General features: G+C 37.4%; 1 protein-coding gene and 2 pseudogenes across 5 annotated transcripts; 1 reads left to right on the top strand and 2 right to left on the bottom strand.

Moving 5' to 3' along the window:
* The first annotated feature begins 576 nt into the window (after positions 1 to 576).
* On the top strand, positions 577 to 1,678 carry LOC122292393 (annotated as a pseudogene).
* A 1,259-nt stretch (positions 1,679 to 2,937) lies between these two features.
* LOC122290944 lies at positions 2,938 to 4,651 on the bottom strand (annotated as a pseudogene).
* On the bottom strand, positions 3,153 to 10,936 carry LOC122292391 (DNA repair protein RAD51 homolog 4). Of its 5 annotated transcripts, XR_006236922.1 has the most exons (12): positions 10,646 to 10,934; positions 10,153 to 10,232; positions 9,926 to 10,041; positions 9,750 to 9,831; positions 9,333 to 9,467; positions 9,100 to 9,213; positions 8,923 to 9,013; positions 7,991 to 8,061; positions 7,294 to 7,443; positions 6,879 to 7,058; positions 5,799 to 5,874; positions 3,153 to 3,962 (listed from the first exon to the last, which is right to left on the bottom strand). XR_006236922.1 is itself a non-coding variant. In XM_043100728.1 (10 exons), the coding sequence occupies exons 1-10, from the start codon at positions 10,731 to 10,733 to the stop codon at positions 7,020 to 7,022; spliced, it is 960 nt and encodes a 319-aa protein (XP_042956662.1). In that variant the 5' UTR covers positions 10,734 to 10,936; the 3' UTR covers positions 6,691 to 7,019. The 5 variants fall into 5 exon arrangements, 3 of the variants coding, with proteins under 3 accessions (XP_042956662.1, XP_042956663.1, XP_042956661.1); XM_043100728.1 differs by lacking the exons at positions 3,153 to 3,962; positions 5,799 to 5,874 and having other exon boundaries at positions 6,691 to 7,058; positions 8,923 to 9,007; positions 10,646 to 10,936; XM_043100729.1 differs by lacking the exons at positions 3,153 to 3,962; positions 5,799 to 5,874 and having other exon boundaries at positions 6,691 to 7,058; positions 10,153 to 10,184; positions 10,646 to 10,936.
* Between the last annotated feature and the right edge of the window lie 6,344 nt (positions 10,937 to 17,280).

Genomic DNA, 17,280 nt, shown 5'->3' with positions numbered 1-17,280 from the left:
GGAGTTGAAGTTTTGGATTGCTTTTCGTAAATATATATGTTTTGAATATCGCCTTTGAACATTTCAATGGGAGCTCAGGAAATATAGTTCAGCATACCTCAGTACTGTGATGACTTTTGTGGTACCATTTTGGAAGTTTTTCCTCTAAGCTAACCTGTATTTTCCCCTTTTAATATATCGACATTAATGGAGGTCTTTTCTTTCTCATTAACTCAAATTTCACAAATATGGTATATAAGGTTTATAACTTCATGATCTTAGTGACAAGTGAATCATCGAATGCAGAATCATCCTGAATCCGTGATAATTCTTCACTTGTTATTAATGGTGAGATGAAGTTACAGGCCTCTATACCATAAAATCGTTTTTTCTGAGGTATGAATTCCTTGAAAATACTGTTAAAATACAATATTACAAGAGGAATAGGCCACCCCACGTCTCCAACTTGTATGCTGCTCATGACAATATCAACCAAAAACAACAATATATATATTATATATGTAATGTGTACGTATCTTCAACATACATAGTAAGTCCACTCTCATCTGTTCCACATTTCTTCAACTAACCCTTCCAACCACATAAAAAAAAGCTGGTAAACCATTCCCCTTCCAATCCCATTACAAGAATCTTGATTCTATTCGTACAATTAACAATTCCCTCAGTTGGCAAAGCTTAAATGGCCAAGAGGCCGCTATCACTCACCTCTCTTGTTCTCAAGGCCGCATTCCGCCTCTTACTAGCAGCCATCACCACATGTCATGCCAATACAACCACAATCCTTGCTGAGGGGGACACTCTTGCACCAATCCCCACAACTGAAGAGTCGAATTATGTCCGGTTCCCAGATGCCAATGTGTCACCGGTAGCGGGTCCCACTGCCACAACGTTGGGCACCATTTCAAGTGCCAGCGTGGAACAACTTCCATTCTCATTTTTCATGCATGACATCTTTGGTGGATCAGCTCCCACAAGCAGAGTTGTGGCAGGGAAGATTGCCGCTGCTACTAAAATCAACACCCCTCCTTTCTCAAAGCCCAATAATTATGGTGGGGTTTTCCCCATGAATGGTGGTATACCTCATTTCTGCCATTTCTGGCTAGCCTAAACGGTGCATAATACTGTTTATTTATCAATGGAGGCTTACTTCCATTTGTCACTGCAGGCCAGTTCCTGCCAGGAGCCCCAATGCAAAAGCTTTTATTTGGGACAATCACCGTTCTTGATGATGAGCTTACTAAAGGGCATGAATTAGGGTACCCTATTATTGGGAAGGCACAGGGATTTCACTTGGCTACCTCAATGGATGGAAGCAGCCACACCATGGCCTTTGCCGCAGTGTTGCACAACGAAGATCATCACTATTATGATACAATTAGTTTCTTTGGGGTGCACCGCACGGCTGCTGCACGTGACTCTCAGCTGGCTATAGTTGGAGGAACTGGGAAATATACGAATGCTAAAGGGTATGCAGCCATCCAGACTCTTCATCTATCCGATCAGCATATCACTGATGGTGTGGACACGATTCTTCAGTTTAATGTCTACCTTATGCAATAGTTTTTTATTTTTCCTTTTCTTTTCATTTCCGCCCCTAAATTGTTGCAGAGAATTAAGGTTAATAGGTTATATATGTTTGTTTGAAGTTGTATCAGATGCAAAGAAATTTAAAGAAAGAGATTGTTTGTTGATAAAATAAACAAATTGAAACATAAAATAAAGGAAATATTGAGGAAGGTAGAGAATGAAGAATTTTAGTGAGGATGAGTGCAACAGCCACATAACTTCATATTTCTTTAAATCTATTTTACAATAAAATACAATATAATCTAAAATATAATATCAAGTCATGTCATTTTTTAAGTGTACTTTTATAATATGTCTCTATGATTAAAATATTTTTCTTTAGAGAGTTCCATAGATTATTAAGAAAGAAAAATCTCGAAAACCCTCCAAATCGCTGGAGGAGGAGAGGCCTCCTTTATCCTTCCCCCTCTCCCGCCCTCATTTTTCCATCCCTCATTTCTTTTCATTTCTCCCTCCTTCCCTCTTCTCTCTATTATTCCTTCCCTCCTATTCTCTCTCTCATTCCCTCATTTCTCTTCTTTTCTTGATTTTTTTTTTATTTCCTTCAAGGCTGAAAAGACATATTTACAGTTCTCTGACACCTCTTGTGAGGCACGAGCAACATAAGCTGCTTCCTAGGCCGATCGTTGGAAAGATAGTGGCAGATTACAGGATCAGATCATTCATATTTGACTTTTATGGCTAATTTCGAAGTTTACCACAATAGATCTAAACTGTAATTCGTCATTTTCGCATTTATTTTTCTGCTTTTATTGTTTTTTTCTTTTTTTTAGTTAAAAAAAAATAGTCTCTTGGACATTTTATCCGTAAAGGTTAAGTCATCTCCTCCTATAGAGGATGGAGTATAAATTTCTATTTTAGGCAGTGTTATCTCTTAGACGGTTTATCTATAGAGAACTATAGTAGTAGTTAAGACCATACCAATTATAAAAGAATTTGTGTACTAGTAGAAGTCCAAACGGAGTAGTTGGCTTGTGATCTGGGATTCTCCCTATATGTATTTGGTCATAGATGCAACTTTTCTTTGATAAATGAATAAATTCAATTTCTCATAAAAAATTTTAAGAAAAAAAGAAGAAAAATCTTATAGATATAATTTATTATATTTAGTCAATTAAGTTTATGTATTAAACTAAAAATAAAAAAGTAATATGCGGGAAATAGGCCATATCACACTAGTACAAATGTCGTAAGGTGATTACTTTCGTAGGTGAAGCAACTCTAAAGTATTTTCGTATCTAAACAGGAAAACACGAAGTTAGTTCTTAGAGGCCATTTAAATAAGAACACACGTGATGATTCCTTGTTTAAGCCTGGAGGACCTCATCGAGTATTAAGCCCAGGCATCAACTACCCTGTGGACAGTCACATGGCCTTACCATCACAAATCCTAGAACAACTACTAAAAGTTGGTCTCGTTTGGATTTAAAAATAAAATAACATGAGATAATTTTAAATAAAATATAAAACTTAAATAAAATACTATTATTATTATTTTAAAATTTAAAAAAAAATTGAATTAAGATTTAAAAAAGTTGAATTGTTTATTATATGTTGGGTGGAAATTTGAAAAAATTGTAATGATAATATGAGATAAGATAAGATGAGATGAAAGTTATAAATGTACTTACACATTTTTTAACAGTAACCAGTTCAGTTAGCCCACAGGAACTTCTATCTCCACTACAAGCGGCCCTGATTAACGCTTCCCAATCCTCCAAATCAAAACGAATCATCTCCTCCATCTCCTCCAAAACAAAGGAGGCATTATCTATCTTCCCAAAACTCAACAGTCCCACTAACATTTAAATGTTTCTGAACGTGGATAATGCATGCCTACATGCCAACATCGCATTCAATACCCTCAAACCTCCTTCAAAATCCCCAGCCCTGCAAAATCCGTCAGCCATCCTCCGGTATGTACCTGCATTCAGCTTACAACATCCAAGCCGCATTTCAATCCAAACTTTATAAGCCTCAGTCAGACTCACTCTACCTCCCTTGCACATGATGTAATTTAACAATATATTATACGTCACAACATTGGGCTTTAACCCCCTTTTCTTTCTCTCGTGAAGTAGAGATTTTGCCTCCTCAATCTTTCCTCTCTTTCCAAGGTCACTCATCAAAACACCATAATTCACCAGTTGCAGCTTACACCCTCGATACTCGTATCAAACATCATCTTTTTTTTCTTCTGTATACTCTCCGACAGAGCACAAACCTTCCATCAACAACGGATGTCACCACATTTGGATGTTTTCCTTTCTGCATCATATCCTCAAGCAAACTCAATGCTTCATCCAAACTACCCTTTCTAGACAAAAACCTGATAAGACTATATTACATATAAGAGTGGCAACATGTGATACGACCTGTGAATCCAACACAAACATGACATGAAATTAGCAAATTTGAGTTTGATATAAATGGGTTCGGGTCAAAACAAGTTGACTCATTAAAACACAATTAATAAACTGATCATCTTGCAATAACCCGTTCAAATTTTATTTCAAAATTACAATTTTATTATTGTAAGATTGTAATATTGGTATTTATAATTGTTGTAATTATAATTCAGTTTCTATGTTCATATTTATTATTATTGGGTTTATAATATTGAGTTTTTTATAGATTAAAATCTGATATTTTTTTTAGTATGTAGTCTTACTTTTTTTTTTTTAAGATATTGTGACTACTACTAAATATAAATTTTAACTTTTATGTGAAATTATATTAATCAAATCAAATAAGTTATGCAGATTAGTTCAACCCATTTACATGAAAATGGTTAAAATGGGTCGTGTTATGTCGACTCATTTCTAATTAATTATTAACGAATCAAAACGGGTGACACTTTACAACTTGTTATTTAAATGGGTTATATTAGAGTTTGAAAGTCTGACCTATTTAGTTTAACGGGTCAGATTCGGATTGATCCATATAGCTGAATGTCTATGACTTGATATAACACGAACACAACCCACTAACAAGAATTGCCACCTCTAGTTATATGTCACAACACTCACTTGAACATTTCTTTCAAGCATTTCATCAAACACATTGCAAGCTCGTTTCTACTCACCCTTCCCTAGCCAACCTTTTATTATTGTTAGGAACAATAAGAGAAAAAATTAAAGCCAAAACGAAATTAATCACACACTACACACAAGATTCACATGGTTCGGCAATGTTTCTAAGTCAACGTACGGAGCTACATACAATTTTATTTCAAAGGATAGTTGGATAGACAGTACGGCAATAAAGCGGCAATATATGTAGTCAACTTTAATTAACAGGTAAACCCTAATTAGCAAGTCGAATCGAGTCAATTGAAGAGCTAAAAATGGGTCCAATCTATGATACATGAAGGACACATATGAATTTCTTCAGGATATCTTTGTTTTGCTTTGACCCTTTAATCCAGAAGTGAAATGCTTGAATTGCTCAAAGTTTGAACAACGGATTGATGCAGATTCAAGAATACATAATAGAAATTTAGTAATTGAGAATGTGTGGGTAGAACTCAATGAGTCAATGTCAATGTTGATGCGTTTAAAAAAATCGCAACTATTGTTAAGATGAAGGCAATGCCCCCCAACTGTACAACCTCTATAGCAAGTAATATTCTAACCTCACACTGTAGTACTTCAAGACGTTTTTTAAAAGATCAAAGAAGTTGAAGTTTCGCATATAGTTTGACACATTTCTTGTGCTAGCTCTTGTAATCTAATGTGTACCCAAATGTACCTTGTAAACTTATCCAAGCAATCAGGCTAAGGATTCAAGGATAAACTTGACTTTGTGTCATCTAAATTCTGAAGTTCATAAGTTCGACACAAGGCATTCAAAAGGATTCATCTTGTTCCAATAATGCCAAACCTACTAATCATGGGCAACCCCTATGTCAAATGGTTTTTGGGGCCTCTTCAGGAAAGCAACATAATGCTTCAACTAGCCGAAATTCTTGTTTCTTGGGACAAGATCTGATGTTTTCATCTCATCTATTTTGGTAACTACAATGAAATCATATATACTCGATCCACATGCAATTCAAATAGAAACTTTTCAAGGGCCATGTAGAAGAATTTGGAACTTAACCATTCCCAATATGGTTAAAACAAGAAAATGAAAGATTGTGGTATATGAGATATAAAAGAAGAATATTTTCCAATTGGCTGAAGGAAGAGTTTCAAATTTAGAGGGTTTACCTATGGAAGTTGTCCAAAGTTCAGCTAACTTGATTTGGTCGTTCCAAGTGGAGGTTTGGATAATGCCTTGCAGCTTCTACAACCTCGAAAATCATATTAATGAGTTCAACCCCACATTTAAAATCTCTTGATTTCCACAAGCATTATAGTTTAAGGCCACCTTCATCATCCAATAGCCTCAAGCCAAGCACCTACTGAAAAACTCAAAAATAATATTTTCCATATAGGAAAATTGTGCTTGTGTGTGTGAGGAAGCCTTGCCCCCTTCACTGTAAAATTTTGAATAATTCCTTAATATATATTGCTGCCATTTTGAAAAATAGATTCAAACATTTAGAACTTGTGGCTCCAATCTGAAATTAAGTTTTTCACACTTATAAAATCTATATGGGAAGGTCTAAAATCACCCACTCTCACTTTAAGTACTAGGAAAAAGAAAAAAGAAAAAAAAAAAAAAAGAAGAAGAGAAAGAAAGAAAAGAAAAGAAAAGAAAAGGAAGTACTAGAAGTGGTTGACATCCAATCATTTTTGTCAATGTTAGCATATATCTGCTCATAAACATATCATAATTTCAGCTTGGAGTCTTTTACCCCAAACCTAAAGTCCTGGCACCACCACCAATGTAGAAACTCTTTCTATTACAGGGGATGATAATAATTATGGTTGACGCTCACTTTTATATTTGCTTCAGCTTGGGCCGAGCCTGCCCTCTATGGCCCAAAATTATCTCAGGTTCTTTAACTCAATCCTGAAAAAGTGTGAAGTCATGCTCATTTCAAATCTTTGAAGCACAGTGGCACTCAATTGTTTAAGCCAGAACTCACATTTTGTGACCTTCCACAGTTTCACCGGCAACCAAATTTGGGCCACAACGAATATTATCTCCAGTAAGTACAAGTTAAACAACCGACCATGCATATAATTGGGAAACTTGAACATCATGAAAATCAAACCAAAAAGAACAAATACAAGTAATATATATGAGTTTTAACAGATTTAGTCAAGAGTATGTGCATCTAACTAAAACAGCTTCCGCACTCTATAAATAAAGAGAACAATGAAAAAAAAAAAAAAACTCACAAAATTGCTAGTTCTTGATGATATTACAAAACAGCTGCGTTTCTGCAATTTGAGTTTATTAAGAGTATCTTCCTTGTATGACTCTCTGTCACCCCAGATATTTCACCCGGGAATTGGCCAATTCAAATATAATCCACGTCACTAGTCATAAATCGTAAACCTTGCAGCCTTACCAGAAGCCTGAGAAAAAACCGGAGCGTTAAAACTTAAAATAATCCCAACAAGAAGGCTTTAGGATATATTTTGGCAAGTAATGGCAATTTAGGATTTGATGGTGAGAGCACTTTAGTCCTCATTGACTGGAACATGTTTCGGCTATCTAAAACTTGGAGTTAAGGTGGATTGATAGAAACGCCAAACAAAGAGAGAGATTGATAAGTCTATGCATAAATCAAGATGCAGCCGGGGATCGTACCATGGATGGGTGTTTAAGTACAGAAACATTGTAGATGCTGCTTCCTTGGTCATGGGAAAGCCGAAGCCTAACATGTGGGATGCTCTTCCAACTCTCTCCAAGAGCTGGTTTAGAGATACCTCCCTCTCCACCCACAGTGTGATTTGTCACCTTCAAAAATATGTTCCACGGAATTTATTTCAAGGCACAAGCATTGCTACCCAGCTACCCAACTAAATAATCAGAAATTGAAAGCACAGGAAATCAAATTTTACTGTCATTCCCATAAGCATAAACTTAACTCTACATTTTTTTGCACCCACTCGATACCATGACAATTGGGCTTATGTCTACTGATGGAACGTCAGGGGATGCAAACCAAGTAATAGTTTTAATAGTATAATTTACACAGGTCAAAGTTACTTAGGAAGATGCCAATTTATTATAAGAAAATACAGAGGGCTGTAACTGCTTAAAAAAATGGAAGTGAGCAAACAAAGATTATTCATAAACTTCTATATTTTTCTATTTCTTTCCTTTGCTTTCTCCAAAGCCGTCAATTAAAAACCCTGGCTTTATCTTTAGCCACAGAGAGGGATCCTATTATAAAAAAAAGATTTAGCCATGGGAAATTGGATTTGCATCAACAAAACAACTCAGGAAGCTAGGATCTTAGTAATGAAGGAAACCAAACAAGAAATTCAATCACAAAACTTACCAATACGACAAGATTATGCTCATGTGCTAATTTCTTCAGCAGAAATCCAGCAGAAGTCATTAATGCATGTCCTGTATTTATCAACCAGTCATAGTACCTTCAATTCCTAACTGATGCTATTTGACTATGAAAGGTTTCAGAACTAGACAATTCAATATCCTAGAGTGGAGAGAACCATATACTATACATGCTTAAGAAACCTCCACTGCCCGCCGGGGGGGTGGGCAGAGAGAGAGAGAGAGAGCCAAATGCTACTGTCTGAACCCAGAAACGTCATACTACCATTAAAAAAAGAACTATGGGAATTTTGGTTTTCCTGATTGTGAGACCCCAAAAGTTCCAACCTACCCCCCCAGGTCCCCGCCGCCAAAAAAAAACCCCGACCTTCCATAGCTGGTATTCCAAGCTTCGCCACTAATTCAAGCCGATGAAGGTTTGTGGAATCATGAGAGACAGAGAAGAGAGAAATGAAAAACTTTGCCCAGAATGTGTGTATCTCAAAGTATAGATGAGAAATCAAAAAACAGACAATAACCAAAGGGGAGAGAGAGAGAGAGAGAGAGAGTGATTCAAATGTTACTATCTGAACCCAGAAACACCGTACTAACGTTAAAAGAATAACTATGAGAATTTGGTTTCCTAATTGTGAGCCCCCCAAAAGTTCCAACCTACCCCCGCCCCTTCCCCGGCACACAGGGCGGAAACAAAAAATAAAAATCCGACCTTCCCTTACTAGCATGCCAAGCTTCGCCCCTAATTCAAGCTGACAAAGGTTTGTAGAATCATATGAGAGAGAGAGAGAGAGAGAGAGAGAGAGAGAGAGAGATTATGCAACTTTTGTGAGAGATTATAAAAAATATATTAATATGAGAGATTATAAAAATTATATTAATATAGCAAGGACTGTCTGATTTATGCACAAGAGTGTATACCCTGAGAACCACCTCCTCCAAGGATTGGTGTAACCAGTGATGATATCGAATCAACTATAAGCAGCCGCACCTGACAATCTCCTTTCTGCATCTGAACCAGTTGTCATATGTTCAATAAACTGTAAGTGAAATTCAACCAAAATTTACGAGCCAAAGTGCTTCACATCCGATGCAAACCTGAGATCTCAGATTGACTTCTAGCTGATGTAGCACATCAAACATTGTAAAGATGTCAAATACTGAGTGGCATAATATTCTATTCATTACCTTCTGCAGAATTCTGTGTTTAGCCTAAAACAAAATACAGTTGGAATAAAATTAGACAGAGAAGAGATTACAGCACGTTGAAGATTAAGAAAAAAAAAAAAGAAAGAAAACAGTGTACCAATAAAAGTGATGATACACTTAACCTGATCAATGGCAGGGTCAGGATTCTGACGAATAAAGTCTATAACACGTTGTGGCGAAAAGGAGTTGCCCGTATCTAAGTATACAACACCGTCCATATGCTTTTTTGCAACATTAGAGGTGGCTAGAAGGCAAACCTAGACAATTCTTGAGTTTAGTCATTAAGAAGAGTTTTGAGTAAGTTGTAAACTACATACACATGCATCTTACAAATAATGCATGTTAGAATATTAACTCAAAAGTGTTGATACCTTTAATACCTAGAAATATCCATTGAATTGTGACCATATAGTATTGTTAAGCATACCAACACATAACAATGACCACAAGATCCAGATGAATTTGCAGAGACGTGACTCAGACAGTCAAGAGTATTCATCAAGAGAATATAAGGGTTATCACAAATGAAGGGTTCGTACCTGTGTTTTACCAGACGATGAAGCCCCAACAAGTTCAGTTAACTGTCCCATGCGTAATCCACCTTGAAGTAAAAGATCAATCCTATATCATGTAACCCAAAGCATTCGATCAGTTTCCGTGATAGAAATCACTCTCATTGTAGCAAGAAAATGGACAATGTCTTTGATCAAATTACCCCTCACAACCAGTGGATAACACATGTTTATTCAGTTGAGCATCTTCCAACAGCTCCATACCATTCAACCACGGCTGATGCTGACCATCAATGATAGAGAGGACTTGGGTAATGCCCTAAATGCCCAGGATCTACCAGGTTAAATTACCCCACTTTACTGAACTAAATAATTTTTAAAAAAATCATTGGGAGTGCAGCCCTCAACAAAAATTCCTCAGGAGGCTAACCTGCTTTAATCTCTCAGATGTCGATTGTTGCTCTGCAAAAGCAACCAATACATGGAGGTCATGCAAGAGTAAATCCTCCTCTGCAAAAACACAAACATGGAAAAAATATAATAGTTGAAGGAAAAGGCTGGAAGCAAAATGGACGGAGTGATGGTGAGAAACTTAAAACATTATGTTAATTGGATCAACGAGATTTGCGTCTATTATTACTTTTTCCTAAGACCAGAATTGATTAAGGGGCTAAGATACATAATTTTTCCCCCATCAAAATGCTTTATAAAGTACAACAGGAGAACATAACATCTTCTGTTTTCTTATGAAGAGCTCTAAATTTCACATGTTTTCTTCTCGTCTCCTTCAATTCGGAGCAGTCAAAAAAGGAGTAGTGCCAAAAGAGAAGTAAAATTGGAGCAAAGTGAATTCCGAGGAAAGTAAACGATGGCGTGAGGATGGGAGAGTAAATGCGGGAAAAGTTGGGAGGGGGAAAACGGACCTGAGAAAATGCCGTGAGTAGCACAGAAGTTCCGGAAGTTGGAGTCTAATATGGGATACTCTTGCTCCAGATATTTCAATGGTGCCATTTCACATTTGCCCCTCTCCTCTCGGCGTCTCGCCGTGTCACAGAGAGAACTATATCTAGCTGACGGATCAACCAACACGAGTCTAATATGGGATACTCTTGCTCCAAATATTTCAATGGTGCCATTTCACATTTGCCCCTCTCTCCTCTCGCCGTGTCACAGAGAACTATATATAGCTGACGAATCAACCAACACGCCGCCGGCCCTGCCCCCTCCCCCTCCACCATCTGTTTCAAAACTTCGTTAAATTTGTTTTTTTTTATAAGTAATATGATATTAAGTTTGGTTATCTACAAGCAAAATCGCGTACTAATCTGTTTATCAATATTGATACTTTCATATTCAAAATTTAAATTAGTATTGTTTTTAATAAAATTTACTTTTTGACCAATCACATTAAATTGGTATACATATTAGTAAGCAGTTATGCTTATAATTAGATTTTTTCTAAAATATTTTATTGATGTAAAAATAGGCATAGTCCATATGCACTAAAAATATACATATGAATATACCTATTTAAGCAAAATTTTCTAAAAAAAAACCTCCTAAACATCTCTAAAAAGCGTTCATAATCTTCAAAATATCTATTATTTATTTCTCTCCAAAGGCACCAAAGAATACATTAAAAAGCCATCCTCCACATGGCTGCAATTTGTGGTGTCCAGATGATCCCTCTCTAGTTGGCTAGTAATTCCACCTCCCTTCTCAGCATTACTCATGCTATTCCAATTCTACTGAAGAAGTAGTTTAGATTTCCCGTGCAATCTCACAATGCAAAAGTAGATAGTATGCCAATTCACCACTATTTCTGCACATACAGCACCAGTCTCGAATTATAAAGCCTCGTCTTCTTAAGTTGTCTGTAACTAGAATCTTCTCTAAGACTACTGTCCAAACAAAAAATATAACCTTAATAGGTGCTTTACCCATCCAAATATTCTTCCAAGGAAAGTTGTGTCTTTGTTGTATGGTTATAGACTCATAGAAAAAGCATACAGAAAAATTTTCTTTCCTAGAAGGTCTTCATTCCATCATATCTTCATTTGTGTCAGCAATGGCAATATTGTACAACAAGTTGAAAAACTCCACCAGACCAGTCACTTCCCAATCTTGTGCCTTCCGAGTAAGACTAATGTTCCACTCTTGTGAGCCATGAGTTATTATCCGCAGATCAGCCATCATAGCTTCTTTTTCCTATGCAATTATGAAAATAGTAGGATAAGCATCTTTTAAGGCCATGTCTCACACCCACACATCATGCTAAAAACTGATCCTACTACCATCCCCCAAACATAGCCAGGTATTATTAGCAAAAGAGCACCAGTCTTTCCGTATGTACTTCTATAACCCCACCCCATATGCCCCCTACACTTTCTAAAATACCAACCAATGCACTTCTATGCTTCATGTCAATCAGCCCTTTTCATAAAGCTCTCCTCTTATTATTATAGCGCCATAACCATTTCCCTAATAATGTCTTGTTGAATGCCTTCACATTATGGACCCCAATCCTCCATCTCTCAAAGCAGTACACACCTTATCCCACCCCACTAAATTAAATTTAAACTCATCACCTATTCCACCCCATAGGAAACCATGTTGAATTTTCTCTATTCTAGTTGCAATGCTGGAAAGGATAGGAAAGAGAGACAAGTAGTATGTAGGAAGGCTGGATAAAGTGCTCTTAATATATGTAAGCCATCCCCTTTAGTTAAATATAACATTTTCCACCCAACCAACTTACAATCTAATTTCTCCACCACATCCTCCCAAATAGTCTTAGCTTTAAAAGGAACCCCCAACAGAAGACCAAGATACTTTAATAGCAACGAAGCAACCACACCCCCAATATGTTAGGGAGCCCCCTAATGTTGGTCACCTCACCAACCACTACCATCTCTGTCTTAGCAAGATTAATCTTCAAACCGGATACCACTTCAAAACAAAGTAAAATGGCCTTCAAAGATTGTATATGTCATGCATTTGCCTCACAAAACAACAATGTGTCATTAGCAAATAAAAGATGAGAAATAATGGTGAATCCATGGGTATCTCCCAATAAAAATCCAGGAAAAAAAAACCACCATCAACTGCAGTCGAAACCATTCTACCTAGAGATTTTATTACTAGGACAAATAAGAGATGTGATAATGGGTCGCCTTGTCGTAGTCCCCGTGAACTATTAAAGAAGCCCACATGATCTCCATTCACCAAAATCGAGAAATGAGCCATTGACACACAATGCCTCATCCATATCCTCTATCTTTCCCCAAAACCACATCTACTCAACATATAGAACAAAAAATTCCAATTCACGTGATCATAGGCCTTCTCCATATCTAATTTGCATAAAATAACTGATACTCCCGACTTGAGTTTGCTGTCCAAACACTCATTTGCTATAAGAACCAAGTCCAGTATTTGTCTCCCTTGCACAAAGACATTTTGAGACTTAGAAATAATCTTGTCCATAACTATGCTCATTATATTAACAGGGACTTTGGATAATATTTTGTATATGTTGCTCACAAGACTAATATGACTAAAATCTTGCACCTCTATAGCACACGTCTTTTTTGGGACGAGTGCAATAAAAGTAGCATTCAAGCTCTTATCAAATTTACTAAAAGTGGAGAATTCCTGAAAAACCTGTATGACATCCTTTCTCACCACCTCCCAGCAAGTCTGAAAAAATGCCATCGTAAAACCATCTAAGCCCAGAGCTTTATCTTTATTCATTTTCTTGATTACTAGTTGCACATCTTCCTCTTCAAATGGTCTCTCTAGCCAAGCCAAACTGCTTTGATCAATGGACTCAAAAGCAAGCCCATCTATGGTAGGCCTCCAAACATAAGATTCTAACAGCAAGTATTCAAAATGTCCAACCAGATGATCCTTTATCACTGTTTGATCCATAGATGCACCTCCATCAATGTTTATGGACTCAATAATATTAAACATCATGTGTGAATTTACAACACGATGAAAGAACTTTGTTCACTTATCCCCCTCCTTAAACCACAATGCCCTTGACTTTTGTGGCTATGAAATTTCCTCCATTAGAATCACTCTTTCTAATTCAGAAACTACTTGTCTTTTTCAATTATTCTCATCTTCTACGCCATTCAAGCTTTGTAAATCTTGGAACAAACTCTTCTTTTGTAATGTTACATCACCAAATACTTGTTCATTCCATGTTTTCAAATCCTTCTTCAAAGCTTTCAATTTTCCAACCAATATATTACTTGGATTGCCCTACAACTCATAAGAACTCCACCATTGCCTCACCAAATCCACAAACCCCTTAAATTTTAACCACATTGTCAAATTTGAAAGGCTTTCTACCTCCTGGGATTCCTCTACAGTCTAGCATTATGGAAAAGTAGTCCAAGCATACCATATGAAGTCTTTTCTAACATAAATCTGGAAAATGCAGCTCTCATGAAGGAGATATAAGGAATCTATCTAGTCTTGACAGGCTTGGTTAGAAGACCAAGCATAATCACCTCCTATTAGAGGTAAGTTCATAAGTTCCAGCTCGAAAATTAGATCTGAAAATTCCTACATAGCATGGTTTTGTCGCCCCTCCCCCAATCTTTTGTTGGAAAATCTTGTCACATTAAAATCTCTACCAATACACCATATAACCTTTCACCACGAACAAAAGCCTACAAGCTCATCCCAAAGCAATTGTCGCTCTCAATCCAAATTAGGACCATAAACTCTAGCAAAAGTCTCATACAAACCCATCATCTATATTTTTGAAAGAACATCATACCGAATATTCTCCCACAAACTCATCAATATTCTCCACCACCATTTTATCCCACATAACCAAAACCCCACCTAAGGCCCCTTTCGAAGGTAAGTATGACTATTGACAGCTCTATATAGTCTTTATAGTTCTTCTTGTTATAAGCTTCAACTTAGTTTCCTACAAACAAATAATGTTCATCTTCCAATGTCTTAACAAAGCTCATATCCAGAGGCATTTGTTAATCTCATTCAACCCCTTAACATTCAAAATCAGAATTTTGGAATTCATTGATCAACTATACCAACCCTCCCTTTGCTCCTACCACGGCTTACACTCCCCTCTTTTCCATCATAGTTGATAGACCAACTCTCTATTTCTATCTTGCTCCCTGGCGATAATGTTAGCCTCAATGGCTGTTAGCAATGTCTTAAATTGGTCTGCATAGGCCTTACACGAAATCCCCAAACAATTCTGCAATTCATTCACCTTTTTCATTACCCAATTAGGAGGTAAAGGAGGCAAAATACTTATTGGGAAAGATTCCTTCCCTGAGAACTCCTCACCCTCTAATGAAATTATAGAAGGCTAAAAAAGAATCAAAGATCCTTCCCTTTCTACCTCCTCCTTCTCTATCATGTCCCCACTCCCCAAAACTACACTTTCTTCCATTGCAAGAGGCTCCTCTCCCTCCATCAGCATTTTCTGTGGCGTATTCTATGGTATTTCCGGGCACATTGGCAAGTTCTAAACTTCACTCAGTGGTAGCCCAACACTCTCGGGCATAATCTGTGTCATACTACGACTCCTCGACGTAGTCTGAGGCCTTTCCAAACTCATCGACATATCCTGACTCTTCAGCTTATTCTGACACTCACTCCCAACCTAGTGCCATCTACGGTGTACCCCACAATCTCCCATTTTTCCACAACTAGCACCTGAATAGCCTCCACCGAACCACTAGCTCTCTCCATGCACCACCGAAGTTTTAGGTGCTAACTCAGGAGCACTTGGCCAGATATCGACTCTAAAATGGAGGATTTTAGATGAGCCGATATTTCAGACATTTGTATATCAGGGATCATACGCCCCTTTTCTTTCCATGCCTTCCTCGGGTTTGGGCATATATCCTGATCATCTACTTTGGTTTTCCCCTTTGATCCATCTAACTGAGGCCCTCTAGATAAGCCTAAAGGGGCAAGGCTATTTGATGGATCCCTTTGTATAACTTCATTTTGATTCTAACCCAGGCCCAAGCCCAAGCCCATCCCTCTATTCTCCTTAGCCAGCCTAATAAGCCAATTGACTTTGTCCTACATAACATCTAATTGGTTCTTCAGCTTCAGCAACACGCATTCCTCCATTTCCACTTTCAAACCGACAACACCCTTACCATCTCCCTCAAGGCTTTGGGCACCTACTGAAATGGTTGTGCTACTTTTTCTTAGCAAACCAACACCAACTCTTGGGCAGGCCAAATTGTTAGAGCTAGCCCCCAACCTAACACTTTTTGTGGGTTGTTGAAGAGCCTCCCGATACAACTAAGCAACTGGTTGTTGCGCAATAGCAACCCCTTAGTCTGGCAGTGGTGGAATAGCAGGACCTCTTCTAGCCTCCTTCAATGCTTCCACCAACTTACTCCATCCCCTGGAATAATAATGAAGCTCTGATGACTACCTCCACCATACTCCACCAACTCCATATAACAGCCCCTGAAGTTAGCACATCACTATGCAGTGTATCCCTTGCCTCCTTCCCTATGAGCTGAATAAAACACATTATGCCCAGTCTTCAAGTAGTCCTCCAATGCTCTAATGAACCATCATGCCGTGTCTAAATCCAAGCAAATCTTTGTCAGCACTCTCCTTTCTCTCTCAATAATAAGCACATGTCTACCATCTCTAAAACCCTCAAACTCCTTAGACTCAATAACTACAAATTTTGAATGCCCCATAGCACTCTAGACTTAATCAACCTCACTTTAACAAACACCAAAGCATCACCATGAAAAGTTTTCACTTTTCCTCATCGAGATTTTAAGTGTATGGAGGGAAAAAGTTTGAAGTGTACGGAGAGAGAAAATATTGGTTTTAACAATTTTGAAAATAACATGAAAAGAAAAAAAAACCCTTCGTTAAATTTGTGTCAACGGCAGGGATGGGGCAATGGGTGCAAGGTGGATCCCCCATTCACCAGATGTGGGGGACGAGTGCCCCCTTTGCATATTTAAATTAAAAAAAAATACCCCAGTCATCAAAACAATGTCGTTTTGCCACGACGTCATTTTGATGGTTAGGGGTTTATTTTTAAAACAACCCATACAAAATGACATTTGTCAATAGTAAAACAACATTGTGTTGATATGGGTTTTAAGTCCCCCCTCCTGTGACCCCCATTCCTCATCTCTCACTCTCTCTCTATAAGTTTCTAACCCAGTACCCTCAATGTTGCTCTCTCTCCCTCTCTGTTAATCCGTGATTTCATTGTCGTCATTATCTGTTGCCAAAGGTAAGTTCCTTATGCCCGTGGCTTATTCCCGATTCAGTTTTTTTTTGTTAGTTATGGAATGGATTATGGAGGATGAGATTAAATTTAGGAGTTGGAGGATGGAATTGTGAATTGCGTGCTATGGAAGATTGATTTGTGCATGTGCTTCTTTTTTTTTATTATTATTGTAATCTGTAAATTCTTTGGTTTGAAATGTAGATTAGAATTTAAATTAATTTCATTTGTAACTTTCACTTGATTTATTTATACTCTCTATTGTTAAAATCTAAAATGGAATTTAAT

This window comes from Carya illinoinensis, chromosome 13 (assembly GCF_018687715.1).
Source record: "Carya illinoinensis cultivar Pawnee chromosome 13, C.illinoinensisPawnee_v1, whole genome shotgun sequence".
Lineage (NCBI taxonomy): Eukaryota > Viridiplantae > Streptophyta > Magnoliopsida > Fagales > Juglandaceae > Carya > Carya illinoinensis.
Note: the sequence above shows the minus strand (reverse complement) of the source record. Positions and strands in the feature narration are given on the sequence as shown.

Coding starts and splice junctions, on each gene's coding strand:
- LOC122292391 (XM_043100727.1), bottom strand. CDS start 10,733: ATGGCACCATTGAAATATCTGGAGCAAGAGTATCCCATATTAGACTCC. Junction 9,468..9,749: donor CATCGTCTGGTAAAACACAG/GTACGAACCCTT, acceptor AGAATTGTCTAG/GTTTGCCTTCTAGCCACCTC. Junction 7,444..7,990: donor AGCATAATCTTGTCGTATTG/GTAAGTTTTGTG, acceptor ATATTTTTGAAG/GTGACAAATCACACTGTGGG.